Below are 19,022 nucleotides of genomic sequence, written 5' to 3'. Positions count from 1 at the left end.
CATACATCCAAACAGAAAGGTCCTATCTCATTGTATTAAGCAACGTCAAACTCGCCAACATTACAGATGTACGAAAAGCTTGAATTATCTGCAAAGTGTTTGATTCATAAAAATCCACTGTAGATATGCAGGGGCAGCCTTAGGAATCTGGATGCCCGTTTAATGACCAAATGAGGCCCCCATATATTCCTATGACTTATTATTCTGTTGATACAGGCGTATTGACACATAGTTTTGACTGTTCAGTATCGCTCGCAGCCATTACTCTCGACAATTACGCAGCAACAACACCTCATCCTGTTGTCCCTTCACAATAAAGTGTCTCCCATTTATCTCCCAATGCTGCACATTTTAACCAAGTTATTAGCAGGAAATAGGTGTAACTTTAACATCGTCATCGTGGGAGAGAGCAAGGCATTGAGTGAGTGAGAGAGAGAGAGAGGGCCATGGGTGGTGGGGGGTTGAATGACATCTGGCTCGGAGGCCCCCCTGAGGGTGGAGGCCCGTTTCAATTGAAACTAGTGAAACACAGCAAAGGCCTCCTATGTAAACATGTTATGAGCTATCTGTCAAGAAATTCCTTGCAGCCAGGTGATTATTTTTGTGTTGGAGTTTGTAAGTGATAATTGTATATCACTTGATGGCCCTGTGTACCACCTGTTTTGAATTTGCACATAATGCAGCAGGCAGCAGGAGGTTTGCTTTAATGAAAGCGAGTGCTTCCAAACTACAACACTTCACCTGCAAGGAATTCCTTGACGGAAAATAGCTCATAACATGTCCACAGTGGATTTTTATGAAACAAACACTTTGCAGAAAGATAATTCAAGCTTTTCGTACAGCTGCAATGCATTAGCCTGGATCCAGCGCTCTTCAAGAAAGCTACAGTCTGATAATCAGGCTAGCAATGCATGGTGTCGTTAAATCCAATCAGATAGGACTTTTCTGTTTGGATGTATGGGCTGTCAATGGCAAATTGCGGCTAGTTGCCACCCTGCTGTTAGCGAACGTAATGGCAAGATGGCCGCGGTCTGCATAAGGTCTTTTCTTAGTATTAATAATACATAGCCTACAATTTATATAGCGCATTTCAAGATACTCAAAGTCGCTTTACATAGCAGAAAAATTAAAACAATTTCATTCGAAAAATAAACTAGTTAAAAGATTCAAAAGGTTTACTAGAACTAAACTAGAAACGAAAGGTAGAGAAACAATAAGTGTGTGAAATTATGTAGGAAAACTATGTCTTAAAAGGTGGGTTTTGAGTGTGCTTTTGAATGTTTCGAAGGTGGGGGCAGTATTCTATTCATAGAGTTATAGATTATATTGCATAGTTTTATTGCAGATGTGGAACATTCCGGGCGGAGTCACGTGAGGGCAGGGACCCAGCAGGCCACTGTTATTGGTCTTTTTTATTGGGTCGTCTCCTCACGTCATCTTTGATCTTCTAGATCCCATTGGCCGGAGGATACTGGTGCCCGATTTTTTTTAATATTTATTATATCAACGTCACATAACTTTCAACATTATTAATAGTAGTATTATTAGTATTATTTTATTATTATTCATTGGCAGCAGTAAATAGCCTACAATTTAAAATAACTATTTGCTACATTAACAAAATTAATGATCTACAAAGACAATATCCAGTTCCACTGTACAAAGTGGATGGATGGCATGGATCACTTTACAGACGCGTAAATGCGCGTCACCCGTCTGCCTGACAACCACTAGCCAATTAACCTCGCTTCACCAGGCTTTACTAGCCAATAATGGCTTCACTCCAGCCAGGCTATGGGATGGAGAGATTCCTTTAGAATCTGTTTCCCATGATGTTTCCGCTGTTATTTAACGTTAAATAACAAAATGTACACAGACACACAGACCAGATCAGTTAAGTTAATGATGGGTCTTTTTGACGTTGACGACTTCTCATAGCACTGCATCACTGTCATTCACGGGCATTTGCATTGGTCGATGTCTCGATCTCGATGCTGGGGAAATTGTGGAAAATAGCAAGTCTTCCCTCATTTGTGTTTTTAATGGAATGTTTGTCTCGTTTATTTTCACGCCGGCGGTCGCTACAGGCAGAATGGACAGCATGAACACCACGTTCCTCACTTCGTTACGTTTACGTTCGATTTCCAGGTGATGTAAAAAGACTGACCTAACAATGTAACGCACATTTACTGTGCTTATACTTTCACCAGTGCAGTTTCTGTTTTTATTGCTCCAAATGCTCCTGCTGGCCCCGACCTTTCTTCCTCTATCATCACCTGACTTCAACTCAAGGAGGGATCTGACTCATCAAATTTAAGTTATTTAACACGAGACGAAACGAATGATCTTTGTGACTTGTCAGTTGTCACATCGCAGGGACGCACATGACACATGACACATGATGGCACTTCTTTTTACGTAACGGCCGGTTAAGTCATCGTACGATAAAAATAAATTGATCTAAAGGCGACAGATACAGGAACATGTAAATTAAGGAACAGAAACTTCTCATTTTACTCTGTGTTAGTGTGTTGTCATTAACATATGAACATTTTGGGTCCAGGGTCTGTCGGTGTCGCAAATCCCAAGTGACAGTCTGACATACAGTGTTGTCCCAGACACGATGTCTGATCCAGAGAGGTCCCTGAGCTTCTGCAGACGGCTCTGCTATGCGGTGGGACACTTTCTGAACGACCTGTGTGCCTCTATGTGGTTCACATACCTGCTGGTATTCTACCACTCAGTACTGGGATTAACGAATGAATATGCAGGTAAATTTACATTGTAAAATACTTCTGTGCAATGTGTACACCAGTGGTTGTGGTTCCCAAAGCCAGGGCAGTATTTGAAATACATGTATTTGAAATACGTATTTGAAATACTTTTTTGTATTTTGTAATTTGTATTTCGCTGGGATGGAAGAAATGAGATGTATTTTGTATCTAAATACTTTCAGATTGAGTATTTTCTGTATTTCAAATACATAAAATACTTTTTTTGTTTTAATGTAATTTTATTCTCAAATGGACACATGTTTAAACTGTAGGGGCAAAACACACGCACCCACCCATACACACAACACAACACAATGTGTGATGTCACTTATATTCCGCCTTCTGATTAATCAATCAGATTGATTGATTGAAATATTTATTAACAGTTTGCAGAATTACAGTACATTTCAAGCACAGACTCAATACAAAGACTGTTAACTATGAGTAGACGACCCAATTAATCATTACACTTGTTTACAACAGGGTCCACCTGCATGTTCAATTCATCAAAACATTTAGAGACGTACAAATAGACACTTATATTAGTTAAAGAACAGAACAGGAATTCATCATAAAAGAAGCAAAAAGGGAATTGCATAGGAGCGAAAATAATTTAGTCCCTTGTTTGTGCCGAATCTGGGTTGTACATGGTTTGTTGCACTCCCTCTGGTGTTGTGGGTGTGGACTTTGTTTACATTAAACTTTATATTAAAATTTGTTTTGGGAGGTCTGGAGCCTTGTTTTAACCCATTCTGACCTGAGATCAGATTCTAAAAATGTCTATTACATCCTGACAGTTTCATTATTAACCCATTCTGACCTGAGATCAGATTCTAAAAGTGTCTTCGATCTTTCAAAAATAGCAGACCTACAAGCTCGTATCGCGCCACTCGGTGGCGCGATATGAGCTTGTAGATCTGCTATTTTTCAATAGCTAAAGCATAACATGATGCTAATACCAAGCCATCCCAGCCTGTCAAAGTGGGCAGGGGTGAGGTGGGTTCGGGGGGTGAGGCCAAGTAGGAGCCTGACCAGTTTGTTTTGCGAGCTCTGGAGCCTTGTTTTAAGGGCCTTTGAGGTGCTGTGGTACCAAGAGGTGCATGCATAGTCAAAGAAACCTTGTACGAGGGCTCCTGTTAAGGTCTTCAAGGTGTTTTTGTTGACCAGTGAGTAGATCCTGTAAAGGAATCTTGTTCTTTGATTGACTTTTTTGATTACGTTGGTGGCCATTTTATCACTATGCATGCACCTCTTGGTACCACAGCACCTCAAAGGCCCTTAAAACAAGGCTCCAGAGCTCCCAAAACAAACTGGTCAGGCTCCTACTTGGCCTCACCCCCCGAACCCACCTCACCCCTGCCCACTTTGACAGGCTGGGATGGCTTAGGGTCGACGACAGAGTACAGCATCTTGCAATGGGTCTGGTCCACAAAATTCGATACACCACCAAGATACCCATGTACCTGTCTAGATACTTCCTTAATGTAAACGAAGTCCACACCCACAACACCAGAGGGAGTTCAACAAACCATGTACAACCCAGATTCGGCACAAACAAGGGACTAAATTATTTTCGCTCCTATGCCACCAAAATGTGGAACGCCCTACCAACAGTCATTAAGACATATGAATCCCTTAACTCCTTCAGAACCGCTCTCAAAGGGCACCTACGGACGGCTGCAATTCGAAACTTTTTTTTGCTTGAAATGTACTGTAATTATGCAAACATATTTCAATCAATCAATCAATCAAAGCTTACACACTCAAATTGAACCACAAATGAGAGGCAGAGTAGGGCGGGCCTTCAGTTGTTGGAGACTAACCTCACAAGGCTCATATCTTCAAGTTCTTCTTAATAAACTTCAATGTATTAGACATTCTGACAGGTCATTAATTTAATATTTGGCAATCAATTATGAATTTACTTATCATTATACAAATGTTCATAAAAATGTATTTTCATGTATTTTCAAAATACAAAATACGTATTTGTATCTTAAATACATTTCTCAGACCAGTATTTGTATTTTGTATTTAGATACATTGTTTGACCCAGTATTTGTATTTTGTATCAAAATACATTTTCAATGTATTTTGCCCATGTCTGCATATCCGTATGAGTGATATGTGAGTTTACCATAATCACAGCTACTAATCCTTAATCATATTCCATCATTCAAGGGCCTTTGGATAGAAATGAAACAGACAAGGAAGGCAATTATGTTTCTGCACTGTCAAATGGATCTACATCTATTCTAAGATAGCATTTTAAATAAATGTTGTGAAAATGTGTTGTGACTTTGATTAAAACGTTTTAATACATAGTTCCAATGGCATCTAAATGTAAGGTTGCAAATATGCTTATCGGTGTTGCAAGGATGAGGGGGTAGTGGGGTAAATTGCGGCTACCCCAAGGGGTACCTGGGCTAAAAAAGTTTGGGAACCTCTGGTGTACACATTATGAAACCAGATGCAATTACTCTTCCGTTACGTATGTATATTTTCTCTGTTTACATTGATTGATACATTGTGTGAATGGATGTGTTCTAAAGTTAAACTATAAACCTTTTCAGAAGATATAGTTATGTAATGTAGGCTACTTTACTTGGGTTTCTTTCTTTCTGTCTACTAAATACTTTAATACAGGGTTCCTACGCAAGTATGTAAAGTAGTGGAAAGTGGAATTTCATTTTATACTTTTCCAGGTCTGGTCAGTGATTCCAGCTTGTACTGTACTAGTGTAGCCTTTAAGTGTCTGGGATGTCCATGCTCACAGGGCGGCCAGGGAGTCTATACATGCATTCTGGCACCAGTGGGCCTTTGCAAGTCGAGGCTTCTCCTAGTGCTGCACAATTAATTGAAAAAAGGTCGGAATCTAGATTCAAAGGGGTCATGCCTATGTTCCCTCAGCCCTATGTTCCCTCAGCCCTATGTTCTCCCATTCCAAAACAGACCCTATGTTCCCTCAGCCCTATGTTCCCTCAGCCCTATGTTCCCCCATTCCAAAACAGACCCTATGTTCCCTCAGCCCTATGTTCCCTCAATCCGATAAATGCAAGTGTAACTACACAAAGTGCCAATCGGCACAGGTCTCCACCAGGGCAGGTCAGGTTGTGGCCTCATGGTGGCGCTATAACAGGCTGTTGAGGAAGATTTGGGCCGGAGGTTCGTGTTGGAGGGATGCAGGTACAATGTTTTTCCATGTGTGCATACATAAGTTGTATACAGATCGATGCAGTTATAGCTAAAAACAGGAATTGGCCTGTTATAGCGCCACCGTGAGGCTGATTTTGAGGAAAAAATTGTGGCATGTCGTCCTCGGCCTAGTGAAAATGTGCGTGTATAATTTAACGGAAATTGCACACTGTGTTTGTGATTTGTGGCCTTTTTTCGAAATGGACGAATCGTGTGAGCTTTGGAAGCCAATCTTAGCCAATCAGGATGGAAGATGGGAAATGGTGCCGCTCCGTGTTGATCACATGACTATGGAGATAGTGTATACCGATTTGCGTGAAATTTGGATAAAATCTGAAGGAGTAATAATAGAAAATGTGTTTTACATATGTCGGCCTCCTGGTGGCGCTATAAAGAGCAGATGTGAGAAATTCCAGGCAAAGGTTTTTCCTTGGCCTCTAGGGAGTTGGCATACAAAGTTATCCACAGATCCGTGCAGTTAGAGGTAAAAACACTTTTCGGCCAGTTATAGCGCCACCTTGAGTCTGAGTTGAAATTGTTCATGTGGCATTTCGTCCTCGGCCTAGTGGGAATGTGGGTGCACAATTTCAGGGAAATCACGCGATGTGTTCATGATTTGCAGCATTTTGTTTGAAACTGAGCACTCCTGTGAACTTTGGAAGCCAATCTTAACCAATCAGGATGGAGTGTGAGAAATCTGAAAGACCGGTTTCGTTGAATGGCTCTAGAGAGACTGTACCAATTTGCGTGATGTTTGGACAAAATCTGTAGGTGTACTGTGCAAAAACTTGTTTTGCACAAAGCGGCCTCCTGGTGGCGCTATAACAGGCCGTTGTGGAAAGGTTGGGGCAGTCTATGGTTGGGGCAGAGGTTCATCGTTGGCATCCAGGGAGTGTGTGTGCAAAATTTGGCATCGACCGGGTTAACGGTGGCCGAGATTAGCTACGGACGGACGGACGGACACACGGACGGACGGAGTGCAAAACATACTCTCCCCACATGCCTTCGGCCTGGTGGAGACAATAAATGTAATAGTGTAATAAGTATAATAGTGTAATAAGTATAATAGTGTATAGTGTAATACAGACAGCATTTTTTTCCCAATGAAATTGGCTGACAGCTTGTCTCGTCTCGTCATAATAATAGGTTCATAATAATTACTCCATTTAATTAATTATATTGGTCGGCCTCATGGTGGCGCTATAACAGCCCACTTTACGTTTTGGCTTATAACTCTTGAACCATATCGTGTGTACGGTTGCAAGTTGGTCATCTCCGTCAACTTTTTGCAAGATTCTATAACCTGGACGTGGCAGAGCTTGCTATGACTCACGTAGTCCTGGGTGTCACCTCTAGACGAGGCAGGTCACGTACATAGACTTTTAGGTTCGGGTAACTTATGTGAGTTGACCCTGGTACCTAGGGCATAGGGCATACCCTGGAGCATTTAGGTGGACCAGGACTGTCAGCTCAGTTAGCCTTTGGAGCATATAAGGGCAAGAGGGCACGTACTGTGTCATGGTGCAAAAGGCCCATTCATAGTCGAATGAAACTGTGTGCCTGTGGCACCCAGGGGTCCCTGGAAGGGCCTCTGCTGTGTTTATATGCTGGTAGAATCTAAAGCAGCAGCATCAAATATTTGCAAGAAAAACTAAATAGGTCAAAATGGGCAGATTGTTTTACAGCCCAAAACATGCCTTCATTGAGTTGAGTGACAGCTGACATGACAAGCCTCTGTTACGGCACTCCATTAGGACCCCAGAGAACCAATGGGGTAGAACACTCCTTATATTAGGACCCCAGAGAACCAATGGGGTAGAAGACTCCTTATATTAGGACCCCAGAGAACCAATGGGGTAGAACACTACTTATATTAGGACCCCAGAGAACCAATGGGGTAGAAGACTCCTTATATTAGGACCCCAGAGAACCAATGGGGTAGAACACTCCTTATATTAGGACCCCAGAGAACCAATGGGGTAGAACACTCCTTATATTAGGACCCCAGAGAACCAATGGGGTAGAACACTCCTTATATTAGGACCCCAGAGAACCAATGGAGTAGAACAAACGTTCCGTCCTCACTGCATGTTACACTTTGCTAGTGCAATTAATTCACAGTATAAAATGTAAACCTTCATAAAACTAAATTATTAAATAATTAAACAGACTCTTAGGTTAGGTTTAGGTGTGCTTCCCCGTGGGAGGTTAGGGTGAGGGTTTGAGATGGTTAACATCGGTAGACTGTAGACAACTTGACTGCGTGTACTGTACGTGCGTTTGATTTGTGAGTTCTCTTGGCACAGTGCCATGGGTGTGTACGCATAACAAAACCATGATGCTTCTATGCAATGATTGGTATGAAAAACATCATTGAAGCTGAGAAGTGTCGGCTATGTGGTTGACACGCACTGTGAGAAGATGAGTTCAGATATGTACCAGTGCCACTGTCTGCTATTTTGTTTAAAGCTGCATTACACCTCAAGCAGACTGAAATTATGAACCCTTTTGGGTGTTATTTTGTCCATAAAGTGATGCTATTCTTGTGTGATCCTCAACACAGGATTTGATATATCCAGACTAAAATTATTAATATTGCCGCCACCACCAATAACCATGATAATACAGCAGCTATCTGCACCCGGGGAAATCACTTTGCCAGCTTGTGAATGTGATGGACATTTCCATTAATATTTTATTTTTGCCACGGACATGCAAAACAAGTGATCAATGATATTACCAGAACACAAATGTATAGCCTATAGTACTAATTGACTCTTGTCTTGACGTGTCATAGTGTCTACTCTATTCCACTGCGCTACACATTTTAAAATAAGTCATTTATCAAAACTTATTTTTGGGGAAAAGCCGATCTACAAGCTCACAACACATTACGGCATGTTGTGACCTTGTAGATCAGCAATTGTCCTTTCTTCTTAGCCTATAATGACATGCCCAAAATTGGGATTTCAGGGTTAAAGTAGCTATATAGTTACCCAACTTACCCAGAAAGACTGGGAAGTTATCCACTGTATACTGGTGGCCGTCCTGAGACAGGCATTATATGTGGCATAATACATGGTCCAAGTATATTCCATGTTTGGGATTTCAATAAATGGGTCTTATACAGTAAGTAGGCTACAGTTGCAGTCCGAGAAAGGGACACTTAGCTGCAAAGGTGAATGGGTGCTTAATATTTACTTAATATTAGGTTATTGCAGATGGCCTTTCAGAGGACAGTGTTACTTGGGGACATGAGGAGACAGGAAGTTCTACAGGCTAAACTAGTTTTGTTTGTCAACGTAGCTTAAATAGTTGGTGTCAGTTCATTAAGGTGTGTACTCTAGGTTGATGAGACAACTATGCAATGGAAACATACCTGAGATTCAAAACAGATAATTAAGTACATGATGAGTGATTCATGAAGAAATGTCAGGATTTAAAGGAATGTTTCACTGTTCACTGTTTCACTGTGTTGTTGTGGAGCATTTGCTATAACAAAGTAGATAGACTAGACCCCATGCAGTAGTGTCATTGCTGTAACTTGGTATCTGTAATGTGTTCTGTTGCTGCAGGGTGAACTACTGTATGGGTAGCATTATAGTATAATTGATGCCTTACAGCCCCCCCCCCCCCCCCCCCCCCCTGTCTGTTTTGGAATGAGGGAACATAGGGCTGAGGGAACATAGGGCTGAGGGAACATATAGGGCTGAGGGAACATAGGCCTGAGGGAACATAGGGCTGAGGGAACATAGGGCTGAGGGAACTTGGGTACGGTCCCGATTCAAACACTCAATCTCAATTCCTAAATTTGAGCAAGAATCGTGCAGTACAAGTTGGATGTCCAGTTGGTAGCACCTTTTTGGAATTTTTTAATTCCTATTTTTGATGAGAGACTTGGAGAGGTTTGTCTAAAAGACAAATGATTTCGGTCTTGCAGATTCGTATGATTTCCAGCCTAAATTTGTCATTAACAGTTATCAGTTCTTGGTTTGAACACCTTCTGTAAGATGGTACCACCATACAGCATAAAGCTCAGAGAGAGAGAAGTCTGGCTGATTTTAATAGCAATTACTTTTACTTTCAATACCGATTCCGAATATATTTCATATCAGATAATTAGTAAAACAGACTTAAGAGTCTAAAAGCCACACTAGCAGCCCATAGAGGCTGTGTTGTTCACTAAAAGCATCTTGCTTTTACAGCTGAAAGTGTGACCTCAGTCACTGACCTCAGAAACAGATCTGCACAGCATTAACTTCCTTTGGGATTTAGGGCACTGTACTTCTGCTTAGACCGGATGCTCTCTTTTAGCGTTTAGGTTAGGCGCAACCTGGTCAACACATCAATGAAAGGGGGAGTTCCCTGCTTAGACACTTACTGTAGCAGTTCTTGTCCATCCTACAGCAAATGTATAATGTTCTCTCATGTGGCCTTCACCTAGGGAAAGAAAAAAATTAATCTAATTAATCAGAGGCTTTGCGATTAATTAATCTAGATTAATCGCATTTTTATCACATATCATTATTTGACCCGAGAACAGTTAGAAAGCAATTTTTTCAAATGGATTTTGGTATACTAGTGAATCAATGAATAGTGAATACATAAGTTTAAGCAATAAAACATTGTTTTTGTAGTAATAGGGGTAATAATTCTTTATTGAATAATTGCACACAACTGTGCTGTAATCCACGCTACCATCGGATAGCCTTTTAAATCCTATTTCCAATCCACGGGGACAAGCAAAGTGATCTCAGCGGCTTCCCCCAGTCTGGTGAACTGTCTGCGGTTTCTGGTGGTGTTATTGTCTGAAGAGGACACGGACACTTGGTGCGCAGGTCCGTCTGAAAACTCTCCAGTGACAACGTTCTGCGGTGAAAAAAATAGTGCGATTAAAATGCGTTAATTTTTTTAATGCATTAATTTTTCTGTAGTTAATTAATCGCAATTAATCGCAATTAGTCCCGGCCCTAAGGGAAACATTGCATTTTTTTCACCAATCACCCCATATAGTGTGTGTTTGTCCCAAAACTCAATATGCATTGTACTAAAATAGTAACAGACCTGGCTTACACTAACATGCTGCTATAGCTCTCCATCCTTTCCTCTCCAACAATTACACTGTTCATTGTCAGGCAGATAATTGTACTTTCATGTGTATGGATGATTAAACATGTAAGATGTACATGAATTGTTTTAATTTAGAAATGTCTCTCTGTGGTGCAGGTGTGCTGTTACTAGTTGGCCAAATAGCTGATGGCATCTGCACTCCTCTCATTGGATATGAGTCAGACAATACCCCAGGCTGTGGAAATTACGGCAAGAGGAAGACATGGCACCTAGTGGGTAAGTCTGATTGATTGACGTCTTTCTGTACTAAACAGGCATAGATCAAAATATTAGTGGACCTTCAGCATTTCTATTTGAGGACCCCTGCCCTAGAAGTCCATGACAGTGACCATGACATTGTCTTTAACTATATGCATGCAGTAGTTTTAGTAAAAGTATTTACCATTGTTCTGTACTTTGGTGAGTGGTTATCTGGTATTTATTTGTTTTGTTTTGTTGGTTTATTTATTTATTACTAAAGGATAAAGTATCCGTCTTCTCCCAATCTTTGTCATTTTTCAGCACACGTGTTGACAATGGAATAACAAGAGCTGTGTGTCTGCTGTGTCACACCAAAAGTGGTGACCTATTGAATTCTGTACATTAGAATAATTATAAAATCACCACAGATTGCAAAGCATAATGTGTAACAAGCTGCGACACGGTGCATGCCTGTCACTTCTCCTTGACACAGAGAGAGAGGCTCAGAGAACTGATTCATTCAGGAAAGGATAATCTTTCCTTTGTGGCAACTGGCAACAGAAAAAAGGGAAATATAGGTCTTAAATTTAACTATAGTAACAGCATTGTTTTTGGAAAAGGTAACCGATTACTCTATTTGCAAACTAACTCGTTAGGTTACTCCGTTACCAAAAAAGTAGTCTTGTTATATAACGCGGTTATTTTTAACGGCGTTATACCCAACACTGATCATTGCACATACTGTATAAGTTATAACAGTATCATTACATACTGTACACTGTACACTGCCATCAACAAGAAGGCCTTCGCAGTGGCTGCCCCCTCACTGTGGAACACACTCCCAGCTCACATCAGAGCTGCCCCCACCTTCGAAACGTTCAAAAGCTGTTTTTATTATTTTGTTGTATAAAGCAACTTTGTGTGTGTGTGTGTGTGTGTGTGTGTGTGTAGTATTTTTGGAAGAGACACTGATTCTGATATACATTTTATTTTAGCCAATTATGTTTTTGCTTTATTTTATATTGAGAATGTAAACTAGAGAGAGGAAGCTGAACATGCAATGCTTCTGCTGACATTTGAATGCATTTTCAACCAAAATAAGTAACTTATTTTTTTACACTCTGTGTGTGTGTGTGTGTGTGTGTGTGTGTGTGTGTGTCCAATCCAGGGACGGTGAGCGTGGTACTTTCCTTTGCCTTTGTCTTCAACCAGTGTGTTGGCTGTAGCGCTCTGACCCCTCAGAGTGTCAGAGCAATCTACTTCATTCCATTCATCATCATATTCCAGTTTGGCTGGGCTGCTACTCAGATCTCACACCTGTCTCTCATACCAGAGCTGGTCACCTGTGAACACGCTAAAGTAGAGCTCACTGCTTACAGGTATACCCTGTGTGTGTGTGTCAGATACGTTGATCTAATGTGTTGTAGTTACATTTGTAACGTGTTGTGTGTGTCTGTGCTGCAGATATGCCTTCACAGTGGTGGCCAACATTGCGGTATATGCTATAGCCTACCTGCTCTTCCACGTCCAGGCTGGAAAGGATGACCCGTCCGTCAGCGACGCCCTCGGACCACAAGACATCCCTGTCTTCAGGGTGAGCGGTGGGACCAGCTTTTGTTAGTTAACTGTTATTAAGATTGTTGTCACTGCGGAACTTAGTTTCAACATGCTGTTGTTGCTAGGAGATGTGTGACACCCATGCCAACATGGGTGCTGTTTACGCCAAACTCCAAATTAAAACAATAATTATCTTAAGAATAATAATGAATACAAAAACGTTACAGATATCTTTTTTGTAGACTAGATAGATAACTAACAGCTGTTTCTCTGATCGTTTGTCATTCCAGTTACAAACTAGTTCATATTATTATTTATTATTATTATTATTATTATTGTTCACACATTGAAACCAACTGTATCAGTCCATCTCTATTGCATATTCACTCTCAAGAGCAGCTTGAAGTTTTGTTGGACTCATCTCTTTATTTGTGTACAAATGTAAACTAACTAGACTTTCTGTTCTGTAGAACCTGGCACTGGTTGTGTTGGGTATTGGATCTCTCTTCTCTCTCCTCTTCCACCTGGGAACAAAAGAACCCGCTCTCGCAGCAGTAGGAGGAGACGAGGGGAGGAGAACAGGTGTGGAGGAGGAGGGAGAGGGAGAGCGGAAGCCTCTCCTTCCTCGCTCCCAGCCTCCTCAGTCATCTCTTCTTCAGTGGAAATGTTGGCTCAAACAGCCTGCATTCTACCAGGTAGGGTCCAGCACCACCAAAGGGTAATTCTGGTGATTTTAGACCTATCCATAATTTGCCTCTTACACTGTCATAAAACAAATAATAATTTGCAATGCCAATCAAAAAAGTGTCCATTTGGTCAGTGCAAAGGCATGAGAAGTGTAAGTGCTCACAGCGAAAAACAGCACAGCAGTCTTTGAAACATCTATTTATACCAACATTTATTTATTCCATAACAATAATATTAATTAATAACACAAACTTTTCTAAATACTCAAAGTGAAAGTATGTCATAAAGGATAAGATGATAGACATCTTTTTATTTACAATGGTGAATATAGCTATAGGTGAATATAGAGTATTATGTCCATATGATCTGTCACATTGTCTTTATGGCACATTTTGAAAGCGTATTTCAGTCAATAAAACAAAACATTTGGACAGATGAATCCATGAAACTCTGTCTCCGTAGGTGGCGTGTCTCTACATGTGTACTAGACTAATAGTCAACCTGTCCCAGACCTATATCGCAATGTATCTCATCAACACACTGGGACTACCCAAGGTAACCTACACACTATGTAACTCATCAACACCCTGGGACTAACCTACACACAAACAGTTTGAGATAGTGATATTGAATAATCTGTTGGTGTTCAACATGCTACATGTGTATGTTCTGTCTAAAGTTGTAAAACTTAAACCTAATGTCTCTCTCCCTTTGTCTCTTTCTTCCAACAGAAGTTCATTGCAACTATTCCATTGGTGATGTATGTCAGTGGCTTTGTTTCCTCCTTCATCATGAAACCTGTCAGTAAACTCATTGGAAAATGTGTGAGTATTTAATAATAAATAAGAGAAACTATAGTAAAATATGCACATCACTGAGTGGAGGTGCTGGGTTCATAAAGTGACATAGGAAAAGAGAAGGGAACCCGCGCACTCATATACTCCAAAAGATACATTTATTGACGACGTTTCGAGCCAAGGCTCTTCATCTGGTCAAACTCAAGATGTCAGTGATCCACCCACTTAAATAGACACCCACGGGTCACGTTACTAGTCAGTGGGTGGAACCAACACAACATGGTCATTAGATCAATTAATGAAATATCATTAAATACAGTGTTACACATTTCTCAAATCCACAACAGTGGAATAAACAAAAGGACATCATGATTATTATAGAATCTAAGAGTGATTCACATAATCAGGTATTATTACTTAGGCAACAATTCAAATATATACAGCATACAATAAAGAAATTATAAAAAATGGCTGATGGGGAAGTCCTCGTTCATTCCCTTTGGGGACATTGTATTTAAAGTGTAAATCCAAAAGGATTCACGTTGTAGCAATAATCTATTCAGATCACCTCCTCGCCTGGGGCATTTTACATGTTCAATCCCCTGATATCTAAGAGTGGCCAGTGGCCACAGTGTGTTTAGCGGACAGAAAGTGCATTGCAACCGGGCTTATCTTTTGGAGCATATGAGTGTGTGGGTTCATTTCTCTTTTCCTATAATAAATAAGAGGAAATACAGTATATTGGAAAGGTGCTTAAGTTTATAAGTCTATTACGCTCCTGTGTAAAATGACAAAATCTTAAAAGGACGAAATAAGGAAATAAAATGCTATTAATATTGTTTTTTTTGTGGTGTTTTGTCTGGTTTAGATGACCTACTTTGTGGGATTGGTGTTGATCCTAGCCTTCTCCTACTGGGTGTTGGTAGAGGACAATATGGGCCTGCAGGTGTATGGGGCCGCTGTCTTACTGGGGGCGGGGTCAGCCATCATCTTAGTTATGTCATTGGCCATGACAGCTGACCTCATCGCTGATCAGACGGTATGTTGTGTGTGTGTCTAGGACGGGAGGGGAACTTGTATGTTGGAAGTGCACGTAAAGGATACACAAACCGGCATAGACCATCTGCTCGGGGGCAGACTTACAGTATATGACTCAAACCCAGCGTTGTAACAAGACATGATGTAGGCCCTGCTGATGTGGGGTGGTCACCGGGGGCCACCCCCTGAACATTAATATGATGAAACTATTGGCTCTACATGTCATGTTTTACATTCCAAATATTAGTCCGTTATAGTAGATATGGAGGGTATAGCATGTTCTTTTTAAAGAGCATCCGTGTGGTACAGTATATGCACGTTTGTATTTATTTTTCCATATCATCTTGTGTTAACTAGATGATCCTTTGTTAAGAAGTGCATTATAAAGCTACATCATGCTCTAGTCTGAACATGAAGAGATAATGTGGTTCTACACAGTGGTGTTACAAGTCATCAGAGGACTTCTAATATTCTATGCATGTGTTAAGTGGTGTTACAAGGCATCAGAGGACTTATAATATGCCATACACACGTCAGAATAGAGGGTATGCACGTGACATCATCATACCTGGAAGTTATGCGGGAACGCCTACTGAGTGGCAAAAAGCTGCATTCTGGCCTTGACAGCACATAAATCCAAACAGAAAAGTCCTATCTGATTTCATTGAACAACGTTAAATTCACTTTGCCACCTATTTTGCCACTCACTTTATGCATGTGCATAGCCTCTATTAATGCAATTGCATACTAATGTATGCTAGAAGTTTGATTAACATGGCTGGGCTTGAGTTTTCGTTTGATCTTCGATATCTTTGCTGATATCAACGCAAAGCCTAGAAAAGTTGACATTCTATGAAAAGTTGACATTCTATAGTGTATAATTCTCTATCTGTGCTTTGGTTTCTGTCTTGCCATCCAGCAAAGTGGGGCCTTTGTCTACGGAGCGATGAGTTTCACAGATAAGGTTGCTAACGGAGTGGCTGTGATGATCATCCAGACCTTACATCCCTGCCAGTCAGTATCAGCGCTCGCACGCACGCACGCACGCACGCACGCACGCACGCACTCACGCACGCAAGCGCAATGTTTACAATAACCTTCTGCTGTCTAGTACACAGGTGTGCTGTCCAGACTGTGTGTGGTACTATCATTACGTCATGGTAGGAGTGACGGGGGGCGTGGCTGTTGCCGCAGTATTTTCTCTCTGCACAATCTTCATTTGGCCAATCAAGATCAGACTACGTGAGTTTCAGTACAGCAGTCACAATGTTGGTGTTTGACTGTGTGTACATATTATTAATATCTCAAACTTCTCGTTCTTCAGTACCACGTGTTCCATCTCTCTGGATTGTGTGCATGTGTTTTGATATCATCATACCTTTCTTATTACTTATGTTTGTGTCCAGGTGGTCTCCCCAGGGTTTCAGGACATACTGAGAGTGAGGAGAATTCAGGGTCCAGCTCCTCTGATGAAGGAGGCAGAATCAACTAAAACCTCCTGACCCTATCACAAACCGACAACACAGCCTTTACCCAGAAAACTTCATTCTACACTAGACAGTGAGGGATCCTGCATCCTTTGCTTGGTTGGACACTAAATATGGCTGCCTTTACAGCACTTTTATGTATGCTAGTTTACATGGTGTATAGACCAATGTGCTAGCACGACACACTAGAATAGACATTCCTGTTACAAATGTTATTGCCTGAATGGCATTCAGGCATTTGTAACACTTGACTGCCACAATTTCAGATGGATGTTATTTATTTATGTGGAAACGAGAAGAACCAAAACTGGAACAAGGAAGTGCTCCAGGTGCACAAGGAAGTGGTTTCTCTAACCAACTTAGATCTGCAAGCCACACACTGAAAGCGAATCACAAACAGGTGTGTGTAATGTGCCAAAGCTTGGGGTGAACAGAGAGAAAGGTACACACTCACAGTAAAATCTTGAGTGTTTGTTTAACTGGAAAAAGTGTAACCTCTCAGGACGTTGCTGGGCAGATTATTAGATAGACAGACTGGTATACATTGACCAACAGCTGAGAACAGACTCTGAAATCTACATGTCAGATGATGACAATGATTACAGCTTCACGACAATGAAGAAGCATCAGGATATGCATTAATTCATCTCACCTCTGCACCTTAAGGGACTATACTAATAGAATATATTATGTAGTCATACGGTCTACAGCAGATGTAGCCTGACAACTTCAGTTGGTTGACTATGGAATTATTGAGTGTGTTGATTTGCTCACTATATTCTGGATAAGAGGATGAATTTCAGGTAAACGCTTATTAAGGATGCCATACTTGAATCAACAAGGAATGCTTGAATATCCTCAGCAAAGGGATGTTTGCTATTGACTTTCATATTAAAAGTTAGTACAGGATGTTGATGTAAAAAAAATGATATCTTAGGCCTACAGAAGCCTGTGCCCACTGGTTTTCCATTCCATTTGTCATGTAACTGAAAATGTATGATTGAACTAAGAGCACATTAAGTTGCTATGAAATACTTCTTAGAAGTTCTCGCTGTTTTGATCACATTATTTTAACCAATTACAATTGAATCGGTGGTGGTAAAAAGGGACTTTACTAGGGATCAATTACTGTTTTATCTTGAAATATAATGTGAATGATTTAAGGGCATCATAGTACTATGCTATGGGAACTGTATAGGACGAATTAGAGGCATTATGTGGCTTTACTATGAAGCCGCAGTCGCGTCATTTGAAACTGGATGTGACACTGTGAGGCAGGCATATTCGTGTAAAGTTTGTCAATTTCCTCCAGCTGTCAAAAATTATTAGAACTACTTCTTGAAATGCAGCTGATGAGAGGGTTGTCTTGCTCAAGCCAGGCTAAGGAACAGCTAGCTTGATGGGCTAAACCGCTTGGCTGGCAATCCATTTGTGACAGGTTCGAACCTTACATTAGAACAGCACTGAATTGTAAGTCATAAACCTATACTGGAAGTTTTGAGTGCCAATCTGTCATTTGAAAATAGGTTATTTCTGTAGACTAACTTTTGTCAAAAGGGTTGTTTGTACAAATGAGCTTTAAGTGCCTTGTCAGTTACAACTTTGATCTTGAATGCCTCATCTGTGGTTTATGACTACCATTCAGAAGGACCTCATAACACAACCTGGCCCCACTCCCTAATGGCTCTGGTTGCAAACTGCAAATAGTCTCATATAGTACCGTAGGCATGATTTACATAGGCTTTGGATTCTATTTACTTTCAGGAATTCTTCATTATACAACGGATGTGTGGAAAAGGATTAACTTACTTTTCAGCAGAGCTCTGCTGTTAGAATTGTGTTATGTTAAACACACCTCAGAGTGCTATATGCAGTATATATTTGTATACTTTTGGTTTAGCTGTGGTGTCCATATGTGTTGTGTGTATGTTTAAACAAAGGGACAATTATTTAAAAAGAATTAAAGGAGGAACCAGTTTCTTTTTTTACAGGGGCCAGTTTCGAATTGCAACCGCCCGTAAGTGCTCTTTGGGCACAACATATATTTTCCAGATACATTGACCAATTTCTGTATATTTAGAAAAATCCATGTAAATGATGTGTTAGAAAATAGCTAAATAAAATGAGTACAAAATGTTATGACTCGAGAAGTGATTACTGTAGAAAATACTAGAATG

At 40.7% G+C, this 19,022-nt stretch overlaps 1 protein-coding gene across 3 annotated transcripts; it reads left to right on the top strand.

Moving 5' to 3' along the window:
* The first annotated feature begins 1,806 nt into the window (after nucleotides 1-1,806).
* On the top strand, nucleotides 1,807-18,963 carry mfsd12a (major facilitator superfamily domain containing 12a). 3 transcript variants are annotated; one of them, XR_014570253.1, is made up of 12 exons: nucleotides 1,807-2,148; nucleotides 2,564-2,771; nucleotides 11,196-11,315; nucleotides 12,448-12,658; nucleotides 12,744-12,873; nucleotides 13,307-13,531; nucleotides 13,986-14,078; nucleotides 14,255-14,347; nucleotides 15,189-15,359; nucleotides 16,278-16,372; nucleotides 16,477-16,600; nucleotides 16,765-18,963. XR_014570253.1 is itself a non-coding variant. In XM_083781962.1 (12 exons), the coding sequence occupies exons 2-12, from the start codon at nucleotides 2,624-2,626 to the stop codon at nucleotides 16,848-16,850; spliced, it is 1,503 nt and encodes a 500-aa protein (XP_083638088.1). In that variant the 5' UTR covers nucleotides 1,807-2,148; nucleotides 2,564-2,623; the 3' UTR covers nucleotides 16,851-18,963. The 3 variants fall into 3 exon arrangements, 2 of the variants coding, with proteins under 2 accessions (XP_083638088.1, XP_083638089.1); XM_083781962.1 differs by having other exon boundaries at nucleotides 16,470-16,600; XM_083781963.1 differs by having other exon boundaries at nucleotides 1,807-2,485; nucleotides 16,470-16,600.
* The last annotated feature ends 59 nt before the right edge of the window (nucleotides 18,964-19,022 follow it).

Source organism: Protomyctophum parallelum (assembly GCF_964188405.1).
Source record: "Protomyctophum parallelum genome assembly, chromosome: 14".
Lineage (NCBI taxonomy): Eukaryota > Metazoa > Chordata > Actinopteri > Myctophiformes > Myctophidae > Protomyctophum > Protomyctophum parallelum.
Note: the sequence above shows the minus strand (reverse complement) of the source record. Positions and strands in the feature narration are given on the sequence as shown.

What these genes read in the sequence shown, in the direction of transcription:
- mfsd12a (XM_083781962.1), top strand. Translation starts at nt 2,624, where the DNA reads ATGTCTGATCCAGAGAGGTCCCTGAGCTTCTGCAGACGGCTCTGCTAT. An exon ending in AACAGCCTGCATTCTACCAG is followed by an intron (nt 13,532 to 13,985) that starts GTAGGGTCCAGC and finishes CTGTCTCCGTAG; the next exon opens with GTGGCGTGTCTCTACATGTG. An exon ending in CAGACCTTACATCCCTGCCA is followed by an intron (nt 16,373 to 16,469) that starts GTCAGTATCAGC and finishes TCTGCTGTCTAG; the next exon opens with TACACAGGTGTGCTGTCCAG.